Source organism: Quercus robur, chromosome 10 (assembly GCF_932294415.1).
Source record: "Quercus robur chromosome 10, dhQueRobu3.1, whole genome shotgun sequence".
In the NCBI taxonomy this organism is placed as follows: Eukaryota; Viridiplantae; Streptophyta; class Magnoliopsida; order Fagales; family Fagaceae; genus Quercus; species Quercus robur.
This window is the reverse complement of record NC_065543.1, coordinates 36670581-36686807: the sequence shown is the minus strand read 5'-3', so window position 1 is coordinate 36686807 and position 16227 is coordinate 36670581. Positions and strand designations below refer to the sequence as shown.

Sequence of the window (16227 nt, the reverse complement as noted above, 5' to 3'; positions counted from 1 at the left end):
GTGGCTGCCTTGCTTGAATGGTGGTTGCCTGGTTGGCCTTCTTGTTTGCTAATCTTGCTGACTGCCTTGCTTGCTCATTGGTTGTCTGGTTAGCTACTTAAGTGGTTGGCTACCTTGCAAACCTCATTGGTGGTTGCCTAGGTGGCTGGCTGGCTGCATGCCTGCCTACCTGCCTGGTTGGCAAACTAGGGTGGTTGCCTTGCAAACCTCCTTGGTGGTTGCCTAGGTGGTTGATTGGCTGGCTGGCTGCTTGTTCCTTGTCCCTACAAACAGAATTGCCTTGCATCAGAAATAGATTTGTAATATAATTGTCATAGTGAACACATTCTTACTTTACTTACAAATTTTTTTTGCCTCTCGAGTCTTTGCCTCCTTTGTCATAGTGTCTCACCAGTTATTCCAGTCTTACACCTCCTTGCATTATGCCTCTCCTGATGGCAAAACCCACATTTTATAGGTCTATATGACCTAGAAACTTTGTATGGGTTGTTTGGCTCATCTGCATCTTTCTTCATTTTCATTGGTGGTCTGCCTGCAGGCTTGTACACAATTGGAGCAACAGGGGTAGGAAGGTTGGTTTAAACCCATTCATCTTGGCCAGGCAATGGGGTAATCATCTCCTTATATGCACCCACATAGGCATCCTTTCTAAAGCATGCATGCACATAATCTTCAGGCCTCTCCAAGTTCTTATAGATTGCTGCAACACCATGCTTACATGAGATTCTTGTCAAATCCCAAACTCTACAAGTATAACACTTTCTTGTAAGGTTAACCACATGCCTCTCATACTCATTATCAACATCATATATATAGCATCCCGATGGAATAGCGAAAAATGACTTAGAATTAACTTTCAACTGCTCAAGCTTCTGCACTATGTTTGGACATATGTTACTAGTGAATTTTTCAATCCCAGACCTCTTACTGTACATTCTAGTCATCAACCTAACCCTAATCCACCCTAGCATGGAAATGATAGGCTTATCCCTAGCTTCTAGTATCATAGAATTAAATGACTTACTAAGATTATTCACATAACAATTAGAGATGACCCTTGGAGTGAAATGTGACTTGGTCCATTGGGTTGGTTAGATGTCTGCTAGATACTCCATGCTTCTTTGTCCAATTCCTTCATATCTTGCATTCTCTTCTCAAACTCTCTAACTGTTGTTGTTGCAGCACACCTCCATAATGCAGCCTTCAATTCTAAACCCTTGAAGTTTAACTTAAAGTTGTTGTAAATATGCTTCACACAAAATCTATGTTCAACTGTTGGAAACAACATCTCCATGGCAGGTATCAATCCCTGGTTATCATAAATACAATAAAAAAAAATCCAAAGAACAAAAATGAACACCATCTGCCTAAGAAAAAAAACAAAACTTTCAAAAAGCATAAATGTAATGATTAAGAACAAACAGCAGTATCAAAAAACAAGTGAATTGTTGTATTACCTTCTGCCTATCTGAAATGAACACCAGATTCAGCTCATCTGGCCTCCCAATATCATCTGCAAATGTCTGTAAAAACCACACCCAAGAATCCTTGTTTTCTTGCTCAACTACACCTAATGTAACAGGGAAAATATTGTCATTCCCATCCCTTGTAGTTGCTAATAATAAATGTCCATCAAACTTGCCCTTCAAGTGGTAACCATCTAATCCTACAAGTGGCCTGCACCCCCCCAAGAATCCAACTTTCTGTGCATTGTATCTCATATACATCCTCTTGAACTTGGGTTGTGTGTTAGGCTCAGTAATCTCAGTTTGCAAAATCACCTTACTCCCCACATCAGTTACTCTTATCATCTCTGCATAGTCCCTAAGCTTCCCATACTGCAACCTCTCATCACTTAGTATGAACTCTCTAACTTTCCTCTTAGCTCTGTACACTTGATTTATGCTCAAGTCCACATACACATCCTGCATAACTCGATACTTCACACCAGAAACTGCCTAATCAGGGTTTTTGTTGAAATCATCCAAGTATTTCCTAGCCACATATGTAGAAGTGACCTGGCTATGCTTGAATGTCCTCCCACATGTACAAGTTGGAACCATGGTCTTTATCTAGAAGGTTAACTCCCCTGCAATCTGTGATGCATATACCCTCCAACTACATTCATACTTGTAATGGACAGAAACTTTGGTCTTCTCATTAAGCTTGAACTTAATGTCCACAGGCTTCCTCACTGCATATTCCCTCAGGGCAGCCCTAAACACCTTCCCATTTGGGAACTTCATACCCTTGCATAACTCTGGGTTATTCATGCTAGTCTTCTCATTAAACTCTGGACATCTCGCCCTTTCATCCTCATCCTTTGAACTATTTATGCTCCTAGTGTCATCATCATCAAGAGCTTTTTTAGCCCAATCATTATTATCACCGGCTTGATCACTGGCAGCAGCTTCTGGTCTCTCCCCATTATCTGTAACTGTCTCTCTCACACCATCTCCATCATTTACATTTTCAGTATCATTTTCATGCTCTCTCATATTGGGCACAGGAGCACCAAATATGTCATCAGGATAATCTGGTCCTTCATACCCTTCATCTAGCCAATCAGGTTCATCCACATGAACAGCTTGATCACTACCAACAGTTTGTCCATGGGTAGCATGGTCATCCACATGCACAGCTCCATCACAACTGCCATCCCTTAAACCCTCTACAAGTTCTGCACTAACATCATTTTGGTCAACCACAGATGATCTAACAGTATTGGTCACCTCCTCACAATCAGTATCATCATCTTCATCATTCATTTCCCATGACTGGTCTACTGCAACTGGTTCAACCATAGGTTCTTCAATAGCAATTGGTTCAACTTCAGGTTCTACATAAAGTGTGATTTCATTTTTTGGCCATTCAGTATGTAGTTCACACATGTAGGTCACATCTTCATCTGAATTAATTAACCTTAATCTTACTCTAAGTCACCACCAAGTATAAAATAATAAATCCTACTGTTAATGGGTCCCTTAGCCTCAGCACAAATGTCTTATATCTCAAAATGACTTAGTAGATCTGGATCAACATTGGCCATTGTAGATACCTCACCACCTACATACTCTAAACTAGGGTTCCACTCAAAATTCCCACTATGGTGAATGATAAAATTAAAATGAATTTCAGCAGCCATATGCAGGAGTTAAAACACATGCACAAACAAAAGTAATTAAATACATAACCAACACACGCATAGAGAACAACAATGACAAAAGCAAAATAATTTCAGTTGCACAACAAACACCAAGTAACGTGGGGTCAGAGATAAGAAACACAACCAACTAAACAATTTGTCTCCATGGGACCATAGACAACCTAAAGATGCATCTAACCGGGACCACAGACAACCTAAAGATGCATCTAACCAAAATATTCCTAGGGACCACAGTCATTAATGTCAACTATAAAAGAACAAAACCCAACAATGGTAAACCACTAATTTTATGACAGAAAAACTTTAATTTGAATCACCTTCATCAATCGTTACACATTGAAAAAGAATAAACACAACAATGGAAACTCATTTCATACCTGATATAGAGGAAAACCCAAGCTTCTACTTCAGCACACCTCCTTCTTGTATGCAAGTGTTCGAGGATTAAGCTTTGGCAATCAAAGTAAAGAGAGAAAAGGATTATGGGATTGGGGATTATGGGATTGGGGATTTTTGAGGGTTCGAAGGTAGAGAGAGGGAAAGGGCAGAGGGTTCTTTTTTAGGGTTCTAATTGTGTTCTAATTTTGGCTTATATAGTAAATGAGATTTTCTAACGGAAAGGGAAGAGGTGGGTAACGGGGGTCTAATGGAGCCCACCTCAGGTGGGTTAAGTGACAACTTTTAAACTACGGGTGGACATTGTTAAAATGGGACAAACCACAGGTTGGTAAATTGCAATTTCTCCTTTATTTATTATATACTCATGGTAACTATTTATGTTACTTACCACTTTTCATTTTTCCAAAACCCATGGCAAATATATATCAAGCCCATGAAGAATTATGAATTTGTGTTACTAATATAAAAGCCCATAGAAAGTTATGATTATTTATTTTAGACTTTTGACATTTATTTATTTCATACTATATTATAAACCCATGGAATTTACATAATTAGAACCCATGGTCACTATTTATATCACAACATTCATAATATTTATTTCTAAAACTCATGGTAATTATTCACCTTACAAGCCCATTATGATTATCTATAGAAAAACTGATGAGAATATCACATTATTCCATTATAGTGGTTGTTACCAAATTTTATTTGAAACCTATGGATATTGTCTCTATTAAAACTCATGGAAAATATTATTCACAAGAAACATTGGAGATTATTTTTAAAAGCCCCAAAGAAAATATCATTTACAAAATAATCCATGGCAAAAATTATGAGAAACCATACATATTGTTATTTAAAACCCATGGAAATTAATATCCAAAACCTATCATAAATATTTATTAAAGCTCATGAATACATTTAATTTTTACTAACAACTAAACCCATGTGGAATAAAAAATCATGTCAATATATGATAGCTTTGTCCATTTTTTAGGACTCACAATTAGAAGGCAAAAGGATATGCCTAAGTGGAGAGAACCACCAAATCAGAGGCCCATCAAAATACTCAGCTCTCATGGCCAAGCCCAACATGAAATTCAGTTAAATCAACTCGTGTGCAAACTGACCTAGCTGGGGAGCTCTCTTTAGTTCTACCTTCTGCTGGAGAGCACCTTAAGAAGCAACCAAGCTCTCAAACCAAATTAGGAGCTGACCACCTATCCTATCAATCTCTCTGCCATTGTAATTTTTGACGTGAACAGTACTAAGAGGCTGGGCTGACACCAAAAAGTTGAAATGCAATAAATGTCATTCTTCCTCCCTAACTTTCAGTTACTGCTGGAGGAAGTCATGACCAAATCATCCAAATTTTAGCAAATTAGCTTCGAAGTACTAAAAATATCTAAAAACTAATGCATGAACCAAGCCCATGAATTCCTAAAGGGGAAATTTAGGGAAATGTGGTTTGGAGGGCATAAAAAGATCTCTAGCGGAGCTCCCTGAAGTAGGCTAAAAGCTTGACACCTAACTTGGGGTGATAGCTCCTACTCTTTGAAGCTCAAATCTTAATTGCAACAACCAAGTTCTAGCCCTATGTTTGTCTTGATCTTATTGGTTGAGATCAATCTCTAAATCTCAACACTTAAGAACATTACCCAAAGAAGATAAACTACCCATAAGCAAATCACACCATTTTTGGCCAAACCCTAGGTTAGATGCTTTGAATTTCAGCTTCATCTGACATTGCCCAAATGAGACAAACATTCAAAAATGAGCTCACACCATTTTTGGCCAAATTGGATATTTTGGAAATTCTCTTGCTGATCAGACCCAATGTTTTTGGTTTTTACCAATTGCTCCCTAAGCTTCACTATAAAAGGAAAGAACCATTTACCCATCAGGAGGGATGAAATCCTCTCAAAATCTCCATCAATCTTACTATTTTCACCCCTTGATTCAGAAATAAGTTCCTTTTTTAGTTCATAAATGCCCATACCCATCAAATCACAAATATTCATTCCCTTTTCTTACAAAACCCAGCACCATAAAAGTCCCATTATTAGCTACAATTAGTCTCTCTCCACCATGGCCAAAAATAGCCAAGTACCTTTACCATTTTATTCCCACATCACCGCATATTTGTTCACCCACTCATATAAGAGTAGTTTCCATCATTTACCATACATCTTTCCATATATTCCATCATGGGCATAAGAACCTAACCTTGGTTAATATTTGCTGCACTAAGCTGGGGTCTTTCTCTCCCTTCATTTCATCCTAATTTTCCCTCTTTTACTTGTAATTATAAAGCCTTTAATCCTTTTTTATTGCTATTATAATGAAGTTCATAATGTCTTGGATACTATGGAAGTGTTCTTTCATGTTGACTTAATAATAATGAGGAAAATATATGATGTGCATGAAATATATACAATAAAGTACTCACATATCTACATATTTAGCCTTACTTTTATGTTATGTTGTGACTGATTATATAATATCTTTGTGTTGTAGGTAACAAGGGCTTTACATGCAAAGTGGGGCTAGGCCAATTGAATCAAGCCAACTTACATCCAGCCAGGCATGAATTCAAGAAAAGACCAACAAAATTAAATTTAAGTCCAATTGGAGTAACGAATCAAAGGAAATTTGCACCAAATCCAAGTCCAATTCGGATTAGGATTCCAGACTGCACATCAATTAGTATTTTTGGCATAACTTTCGACTCAGATGTCCAATCGAGATGATTCAAGTTGGGCTGGAACGTTAACTTAAAGGGCTACAACTTTATAGTTTACCAAAAGTCCAAATTCTGACGTTAAATGGGCCAAAACCGTCAGTTAAGCGAAACCTAAAAATCTGTGATTTTCTCCCAACGGGAATTCAACTTGTAATAGGATTCCTTGACCTATTTAAAAACTCTTTAGGGCAAAATTCAGGGGGGCTGAGAGGCTAGTGCTAGGGCTGGGGGCTGTACATAGAGAGTGCGGCTACTTCTTTGGTTTTCTTCTATGACAGTTAGTTTTATTTTATTTGTCTAATTTAATGTTTGGTATTTTATTTTTGTATTTTCTTTCAATTACTATGAGTAGCTAAATTTATAATTAGAATTGAGGATGAAATCTTGTTAACGATTATCAATAATATTTATGTGATTTGATTTTTCCCACAATAGTTGTTCTTTAATGATTTAAATTGTTCTTGCTTCATATCAATTGACTAAGATGGAATTCTAGATATGAGTTCAATCATGTTTTTCTCATGATATAGGATTTGTCTTAATTAATTGAATGCTTGGTTTATTAATTTTTGATTATAAAATTGGATATCACTTGCGATTTGTCTGTCAATGGATACAATTATGATTTGATTTTTAGAATTGGATATATCTTGTGATTTGTTTGGCTATGGATACAATTGATGATTTGATTTTATACTTAAGAAGCAAAGAAGAACATGCTTTTGATTTTTAAAATAAGGATTTTAATGATGATATTTTCCATGATAGCAAGATTGATTTCTAAATTATCATGCAGTGGTTGGGAAAAATTAATGATCATAAATATATGCTGATATGATTTACAAGGCGGATTCCAAAACCTTAATTCCTTTCTCTTGATTGTTTACATTTTTTTATTGCTTTATATCTTTTGCTTAGTTTAACTATTTGCTTAATTTTATTATTTGTTTAGTATATTTAATTGCAAAAAAAACCAGTTTTTATTAAACTAGATTAGGATTAGTTTGGTTAAGGTTTAATCAATTTTCCTACGTTTATTCAAGTCCCTATGGGTTCGACCTCGTTCTTGTCTAACTATACTTCGGTATAGTTCGTACACTTGCGAGTACTTTAAAATTTCACAACAATCATATAAACACATTTATTGACTAATCAAACGTTACTATTGGAGGTCTGTCATACTCACTATAACGGGCCCACTTTTATATTAATCGACTACGGAGACAATGCATAATTTTTACTATACAAATACATTTATTAATTTTCCAGACATCTACCTCTGAACGTTTCTCTTGTTTACCGCTGGACTATTATTTAAACACTTATTATGGTGGGCCATCCTTTGTGCTAACTTATTTTTGCAGGAGTGCAGGAGTTATTTTTGGAGCCTTATTATGATTTTTGTTAAATACAACCCAGACCTTGAGCAAAAATTGGTCTTTCACACTTCACCAATAGCCTTTGGGCTATATTCCAAGCCCAAAGTATAGTCTCAATCTTGGCTTCCTAAATACCATATTGTCAAAGAAAAAACTGCCACCCACAATGAGAAAATACTTCTAAAAATAGATAAGATTTCATTAATTTCTAGAATCTACGCATCAATATGCATGGATGAATCCTACAACATGCAATTTAGGGTTGTTCAAATTCACCAACCACCCAAATTGAGAAGACCCAATTGCCCACCACATAAAAACTCATGTAAAATGTTTTATTTATTTATTTTTTCAAAATTTTTTCCAAGAGATTACTGACCAACCAAGCTGACGGAAAAAGTGTCACACCACCAACCTCAGCTTTCCATACATAGGTAAGTATTCTTTATTTTCATGATTATAAAACGTGATGGCGTGGGTTAGTTGACGACGTTGCATTAGATTATAATGTCACCTCACCTCACCTCCCCTCACTTTGTATTTTATAGACTATTTACCTGCTACTCCGAATAAACTTTCATTACCTATTGACCTCTTGCATAATTTATTTCATTTTAAAATCTTGCATAATTTATTTCATTTTACTTTTTTCTCTATTTTTCTTCCCTCCAGCATTCACTGTAGCGTTCTCCAAAATTTTAAACTGATCATTGTGTACTCTTCTCTTTTTTAATTTTTTATTGGATTGATAACGAGAAGGTGACTCAAAACAGCAGTTTAGGGTGGCAGAAGATCCTAAAACTTAGAGAAAGTCTAGCTAGAGACAAAAAAAAAAAAAAATTGACAACAAATTTGAACAAATTTGACACTAGTTGATGTAGCAAATTGTTAGTTGTACTGGTAGGTAAAAAAATGATCTCAATAATGAATTCAGATGAGAAACAATAAAAGGTTACAAACTTTGGTGAAAAATGTTAATTTTTTTGTGTGCCGTATAGCTTTACTCTAAAGGTTTTATAATTTTCAAGACCTTTTGTACGATACGAAGTGTCGGATGGAAAGAGTATATTCTATGAAATGATTGTTGGCATCGATGGGAATAATGAATAATCTACAGCAGCTTTGGCTATAGATATGGAGTTGTGTATGATGCTGCCGACAATATGCTTATATGGATGTATGCTCCAGGGAAAGAGTTAAGAGTTGTATTCGAAACCTACAAGGGTACAAATGGAAAAATGATAATAAATAATAAATTTTACTGGTGCACTACTAAACGAAGGAATTTGCCCAAAAAACAGCGTTTGTCATGGCTGAGAGAGGTGAGTTTTGATCTCACTGTGATTTGCTTCAGGTTACAAATTAAATATCGTGTGATTCCTTCACTAGCTTGATGGTTTTTTACAGTTCTCTGTTCAAGAAAAGTGTGTGGGGTCATTCAACTGTCATATGATTTGGTTACTTTTGAAGTGATGATCAATACGCCAAAATAAAATTTTCATTGTGGTGATGTTATCATATACACCACGTTGTATGCGACTCTAACTGCTGCTAGCAGTTTTGGAGTTGGTTTGTTGTTGTATGTTTGTGTGTTACAAAAAAAGAAAAAAAAAAAAAAAATACACCACCTTGTATATTTAAAACTTTAGTCAAATTTCAATTACAAGTGAAGAACTAAAATGTGGCATGAGAAAATAGTCATAATAAATAAATCAATGGCTTTGGTACAGGAAACTTTAAACTATTTTGTGTATTTTATTTAGCATAGCATAAAAAATTTAGTCTAAAGTACACCTTTTCCTTTTAAAAGTTTAAGATTGTTTTTATTCTAGTTATTTATGTTTCAAAATTTCATTTTGGCTCCTGCTATCAATTTCTGTTCTTACCATCAATTTCATCTAGTAACCTGATCACTAATATTTCATGAAATAGTTAAACATGAAAACGCTTAACGATGATTACTAACGAAGGCGAATAATAAAGCCAATATATGAAAACGTAATCAAATGCAGCTAAAATAAAAAATTTGAAACTAAATGTGCCAAAATGAAAACGACCTTAAAGTTTAATAAATACCATAACTAAAAACAACATATCTATGAAACGGTATATGATGAGACGTTTTGTAGGACCTTTCTCTCATAATATGTTTGATCCTACATGTATAAATCTCATGTGATGTGAGAAGCTAGTCTCATAAGATACGCATTATTGTGAGTACGAACCCGCAAAATTGTCCATGCCCCGTGGGTCGTGGCACGGACCTGCATGTGATAGTGGTACACTGTTTATGGAGGCATAAGAAACCTTCCCCATTGAGTGGCCCCGGCAGTGAGGAATTGTCAAAATCCAGGCCAGATTAGTGAAATTCTCTTTTTCCCATAAGGAGGGCAATGTGTCCCACAGATTCAGTGAGTATCTGTGTGTCGCTTTGTATGTTAGAAATCTAGGTGTTATATATTTATATGGTCCATTCGTTCACGGATGAACTTGTAGTACATAGATTTTGTTCAAATATATGGAGCTCACAGTCACAGTTATCTGCCCAGCTATTTTTTTCAAATATAGCATATAGGTACTAACAATGGCATGTCTTTTAATCATGAACTCCGTGATCCTAAAAATATTTGCTTAAATGAATTTTTTTTGGTCTTTTGATTTTAAGTACATGAATTTCCAGTTGATTACTTTTATAGATTGTCAACAAAGAATTTTAAGTTCAACAAAAGTACAGTATCAATATTTCTCATTGTTCGGAGGATTTGACATATATCCTTCTCTCTTTTCCATAGAACAATATAGCCACTATATTTTTCTCTCCTTTCACTTCATATGGTACATTTGGTCAGTTCAGACAGAAAGAACTAGCCTTACTTAGGCTCATGTACTTGGAATTGAACTTCCTGTGAACCCATATATACTTCAAGATCTTCACAGTTGGGACTTGTGAGAATTATGAATAGGCATGTGGACAGATTGAAGCTCTTGTATAATAATTAAGAACGAGTGCATGGTGTTTTCGCATATAAATATACAAGCAGAATGTATGAAAGCATTCACTCTCATATGGTGTTACTGTTATCAGTTATATTTAACCATATTTGGTTCTGTGAGTGTATGTGCGCGTGATATTAAACAAAACATGAAGGCATATCCACAAACTACAAGCATTATGCTTCTCCATTAATATTAGTTCTTGATTCAAACTCTCACATAAAGAAGTTCTAAAACATAATACATGGTCATTACTTGTAGCCTATTCTTCTTATATGAGAATTTTCAGCTACATAGCTACTAACCTAAAAAAACAACTTGGAGAACTCTAAAAAACATTTATTTCCTTTTGCCCATCCAGATGTTTTTTCTGACCTTGGCACTACTCTGAGATGGAGCCTCAGCTTTTTTTGCCCTGAACATCTTCTGGTCTTTTTCTTCCTTCATCTTTTGAGCTTTCTGCTTTTCCTGTTGTTGTTTGTTGTCAAAGCAATTCTTCTCTTCCTTCTTGTTTGCACTCCCATATGCATGACTTGGGCGAGAAGAAGCATCGGAAGCCATGGAATCATCACTATCATCATCTTGATCAGCATCAGTTTTTCCATCATCATCATCACCATCATCATCATCACTTCTATCATCACTATGTCCTTCATCACCACCATCATCATCATCATCATCATCACCACCATAGATAGGAGAGCCAATATACATAGTCCACCCAGATTCACTGCTTTGGCATTCTTCAGTGCCTCCAAACATTTGGGAAGAGTCCATTGCTAGAAGAAGCAAGAAGAACAAGGGAGTAGAGAATAATACCCAGGTGTCAAGTATAAGAGAATTTATAATTGACTAAATGGCAAACTAAGGAGTGAGCTGTGTTCAGATACCTGAGAAAACCACTAATGCACGTTTCTCTCTCTCTGACCAGAACAGCTTTCCACACAAAGGAACAGATATACCCATCTCACACACTATGAAAGCTACACAAAATCACAATCTATTTAAATTAATTACTCTCACCACACCACCTGGAAGTCTAAACAACCATAAATTCTCATATTTCACTGAGTAGAAGACAGCTAGAAGCTGTCAATGAAAGTGAAATCCACCTTACAAAAGGCATAAATACCAAAGTTCCTTGAATTTGAAAGGACATGAGGTTGTTCACTTGGTCATTGGGTTTTATAAGAGAAGATGCAATCATCTTTACTACTCTGCATCGTTCATTTAATAAAAAGGCAGCTTTAAATGCAAGGACAGAGATTGGCCCAGTCTACAAAACTAGAGAGAATATAAGACACACACACATACAATATTTTTAATAAAGATAGAAATAGACCTTAGTTCCTGATTTAGCTTTCACACCTTTAATTCTTAATGCTGTCACTAAAAAAACAGAGCAGGCTTTTTTAACCAGTTAAAAATTACATATATAGAACCCAACTGGAGTTTAGGTGTATGAGAGGAACTTGTCAAATATCTGTCTGCATCTGCTTTTCTGTCGTCCAAGTTGCTGGTTTCTGTCTCCTAAGAAAGCAGGATTATGTCTTTTGTGTTGTTGGGGTAAGAACAAGGATATTCTTATCACTTTTATCTTATTTACTCTAAATTTGCACTTGTAACGCTTTCTTAAACTATATATTTAAGCCTATAATTAATTAGAAGTTGTATAGTACAATATTAGAGTTCGATGTTAAATATGGATAAATATTGTAGCAACTAAAGGAAGCATGCGTGTTGTGTTGGCTAAAGTAGTAATGAAATAATTTTTGGCCTATATCCTTTATGTTTTTCCAAGGAGAAGTTCTGATATGTGAAATAATAGCTGATCGGACATATACCTTCCAGAATTTACTTCTCTATTAACTTGTGAAATGACTTTTTTTTTTTTTAAATATTAAAATATTAAACCAAAATGGAGATGAGTTCCATCAAATCTTCTGATACTTATATTGTTTTTGGCATTTCTCAAGACTTAAATGCTTTTCTCATGATGGTGAATTTACAAACCCTTCCACCCGTGTTTAGGGACTGTGTCCCCCTCAAGTATTAGTTCTAGGGTGTAATTGAGATAACTTATTGATTTTATTTTGTTTAAAACATTATTAGGTCGGTAAAGTATAATTTTATTTTTAAAAATTGTACATAAACTGACAATGAACATAAACTGGATTTAAAAAATTTCAAACACTACTTCTAGTCATTGATATGTTCACACATTCACACTGACTTTAATTTGAGCATGTGCTTTGCGGAGAAATACGAGCTGACTGAGTCATGAGGTGAATGGATAAAGGACAAAGTTTGGCTTAATCTAGTTTGAAGTTATTTTTTCCAAATTAGTGGCAGTTTATAAGACTATCATTGTGTATTATTTAAGCAAGTCATATAACTCGTTATTATGTGACTACAAATACACATAAATAATCTCTTCAATCAACGCATCACGGATGAAATGAAAAATACACATAAATAATCTCTTCAAATCAACGCATCACGGATGAAATGAAATTGAGGTATTACTAGATCTAGGCTAGAACATCAAGAACAAAGAGGGCCCAAAAAAAGTGCACTATGTTATTCACTTTCACGGTGAGAATTGACAATTCTTCTAAGGGGACCCTTCTTCATTTAAGAACAAAAATGAACGTAATTGTTAATGCTTGGAAGCATTTGGCATGCCCTGTCCCAATAGTATAAGGCATGTTTTGGGCTGTTCCCCACATATGTAATTCCTCACACAGCTTATAATATGGTATTCACTAGACAGGGTTAGGCCCATGCATTATCCTTGCTGCTTGTCTTTTTTGTGGGGATCACATCCTTCTCCTTTCCTAAAAGGCATATATGGTTTTGCAACAGGACAATTTTTCAAAGCTGTAGGTCTGAATCTGATTTCCATTTTCACCATGTATACTTTACGCATTAAAAATGTGATTGCATAATTCACGTGGTAACAATGAGATTAATTAAATGTTCATAAATACATATTTGTGAATATATATATATATTATATAAGGTCAAATTATCTATTTTATATTTTTGATTTCTTCTTTTAGATGAAGTTTTCATACAAATTCTTTTAACAAAACTTGCCAGAAGTTTTGTAACTCAACTGATATCTCCTAGTGTTTTAAAAAAAGATACATATAAAGTTCAAATCTCATACTCTTAATTATCGATGTATAAAAAAACTAAATGAAGTTTTTTGCCCTAATTAAGCAGGTCTGGGATAATGAGAGTTTTGACTAATCAAGTTAAAAAAAAACTTTAAATAAAAGAATTTACCGTGTTCTAAAAAACTGATTGTGCCTTTTTCAATATTTATAATGGCCAAATTTCTTATAACTTTATATTTGAAAAATATAATAAACATTAATAAAATTCATTGTGGTATCAGAAGTGATCATTACATATATAAATAGATCAACTAACTATCTTATTTGGTAGAGTGAGTAAGTTGTTTAAACAATTTACTCACTCTACCAAATAATATCCTTACACAATCTTCTAAATAATTGTTAAAAATTAAAAAAAAAAAGAACATTTATGATAATAAACTAAGTATAAAGATTTTTTTATATATACAAATATGATTGTTGTTATTTTTATATACACTCTTGTTTATATATAGGGAGTTACAAACTAGTTAATTTTTTTTTTTTTTTGAGGAAACAATAATACTTATTAGAACACATGAATACGAAAGTAATATATAAAGTTTTTTAAACAGACTCATAATATAATATAACCAGAGTATCACTATAAAATGACCTAACTTTTGTAATAGTAGTTTGGGGTTATAAAGACTGAAACTTTAACACACACAAACTAGATAAACAACTAGTTAAAAATAAACCTAAAACATTTGCATAAAAATAGATAAATTATTTTCTAATATAATAATTATTAATTAAAGTGCTGCCGCATAATCTATAGTAAAGTTGAAAGTTGAAACTGCAGGCCACTTCACCTACTCTTAATTTTTAAATTCACTTTCTATGTACAACATCAATATCATTCACACACGCCTGTATGTATATCGCACATCAAAGCTTTTTTTTTTCTTCTTAATTTGGCAATAGAGATTACTCTTTTATTTTCTTCTGCCTAGCTTTGAAAATAAGGCTTGACCTATTTGCTCAAGCCTTTCACAGTTTCACTTCATCAAGGCATACAGCTAGCAATCCGTGTTGAGTGAATTTTGTTAGAATAATAAGGCCGAGAGAAAAAAACAATCAAATGTAACTCTTGGCATTATTTGAGAGCTCCTCCAAGCTCATGAATTGTCACCAGCCAGTCCAAACGTTACACCTTCTGTACCACGTTTGCTTAGAAAAGGACGTTCTATCTATAGGATAATAAGTGAAAAGGGGATATTGCACATCGTACAATTTGATCTAATCCCTTCACCAAAATTTTCAAACTTTTTCACCCTTTTCATCTGTTCTCAGTCATCGTAAGAGATTGTATCGGATCTCAATTCATCGGTTTTAGGTAGAGTTTAGCTAGCGTCTACGTTGTGCGTTTGCGCGTTTATGTTGCTTTTCTGTGGGTCCTGTGCACTGTTCACAGGATTCGCAAATACTTTTTTCACTAAAAACAACTTTAAAATTGGGTCCTACGGTACTATTCATACATTTAAAAATTATTTTGCTATAGTATTTTCAATTTTTAATTTTCAACAATAATTCATCTGTTCTCAGTCATCGTAAGAGATTGTATCGGATCTCAATTCATCGGTTTTAGGTAGAGTTTAGCTAGCGTCTACGTTGTGCGTTTGCGCGTTTATGTTGCTTTTCTGTGGGTCCTGTGCACTGTTCACAGGATTCGCAAATACTTTTTTCACTAAAAACAACTTTAAAATTGGGTCCTACGGTACTATTCATACATTTAAAAATTATTTTGCTATAGTATTTTCAATTTTTAATTTTCAACAATAATTCATCTGTTCTCAGTCATCGTAAGAGATTGTATCGGATCTCAATTCATCGGTTTTAGGTAGAGTTTAGATAGCGCTTGCGTTGTGCGTTTGCGCGTTTATGTTGCTTTTCTGTGGGTCCTATGCACTGTTCACAGGACTCGCAAATACTTTTTTCACTAAAAACAACTTTAAAATTGGGTCCCACGGTACTATTCATACATTTAAAAATTATTTTGCTACAGTATTTTCAATTTTTCATTTTCAATAATAAGCGGTATCCAAACAAACCCGTTATGTCGGTTTCTCCCACCTCTCCCTCTCACCAAATTAAGAGGGTTTTTGTTATTATCCCTCCACTTACTTTTATTAATTTCTACAATAATCATTCAAAATAGATTCTTTACCTTTTTTTTTTTCTTTCTTTTTTGAAAAGTTCGATGAACGAGTTTGACTTGGAGAGAGAGAGAGATTCACTACTTAATATATGTGACATGAAAATAAATCTCACAAAGAAAATTTAATTGAAAATATTTGAAAATCTTAGTCACAGTTTATTGTTTTTGTCTTATTGATATATGTAGACAAAGTGGTAAGGGGGGGGGGGGGGAGTGGAATT

The 16227-nt window shown here is 34.5% G+C and overlaps 2 protein-coding genes across 2 annotated transcripts; both read right to left on the bottom strand.

The window, feature by feature from the left end:
• Nucleotides 1-578: 578 nt before the first annotated feature.
• On the bottom strand, nt 579-2891 carry LOC126704103 (uncharacterized). The gene is made up of 4 exons (XM_050403136.1): nt 2112-2891; nt 1458-1958; nt 1111-1309; nt 579-997 (listed from the first exon to the last, which is right to left on the bottom strand). Exons 1-4 carry the CDS (start codon nt 2889-2891, stop codon nt 579-581), a joined length of 1899 nt encoding a protein of 632 aa, XP_050259093.1.
• Nucleotides 2892-10841: 7950 nt separating this feature from the next.
• LOC126703279 (protein SOB FIVE-LIKE 1-like) lies at nt 10842-12025 on the bottom strand. Its single transcript, XM_050402242.1, has 2 exons — nt 11575-12025; nt 10842-11463 (listed from the first exon to the last, which is right to left on the bottom strand). Exons 1-2 carry the CDS (start codon nt 11648-11650, stop codon nt 11024-11026), a joined length of 516 nt encoding a protein of 171 aa, XP_050258199.1. The 5' UTR covers nt 11651-12025; the 3' UTR covers nt 10842-11023.
• Nucleotides 12026-16227: the final 4202 nt, after the last annotated feature.

What these genes read in the sequence shown, in the direction of transcription:
- LOC126704103 (XM_050403136.1), bottom strand. Translation starts at nt 2,891, where the DNA reads ATGTGTGAACTACATACTGAATGGCCAAAAAATGAAATCACACTTTAT. An exon ending in TCATTTCAGATAGGCAGAAG is followed by an intron (nt 1,310 to 1,457) that starts GTAATACAACAA and finishes TATGATAACCAG; the next exon opens with GGATTGATACCTGCCATGGA. An exon ending in ATTGGACAAAGAAGCATGGA is followed by an intron (nt 998 to 1,110) that starts GTATCTAGCAGA and finishes CTATGATACTAG; the next exon opens with AAGCTAGGGATAAGCCTATC.
- LOC126703279 (XM_050402242.1), bottom strand. Translation starts at nt 11,650, where the DNA reads ATGGGTATATCTGTTCCTTTGTGTGGAAAGCTGTTCTGGTCAGAGAGA. An exon ending in TGCATTAGTGGTTTTCTCAG is followed by an intron (nt 11,464 to 11,574) that starts GTATCTGAACAC and finishes TGCTTCTTCTAG; the next exon opens with CAATGGACTCTTCCCAAATG.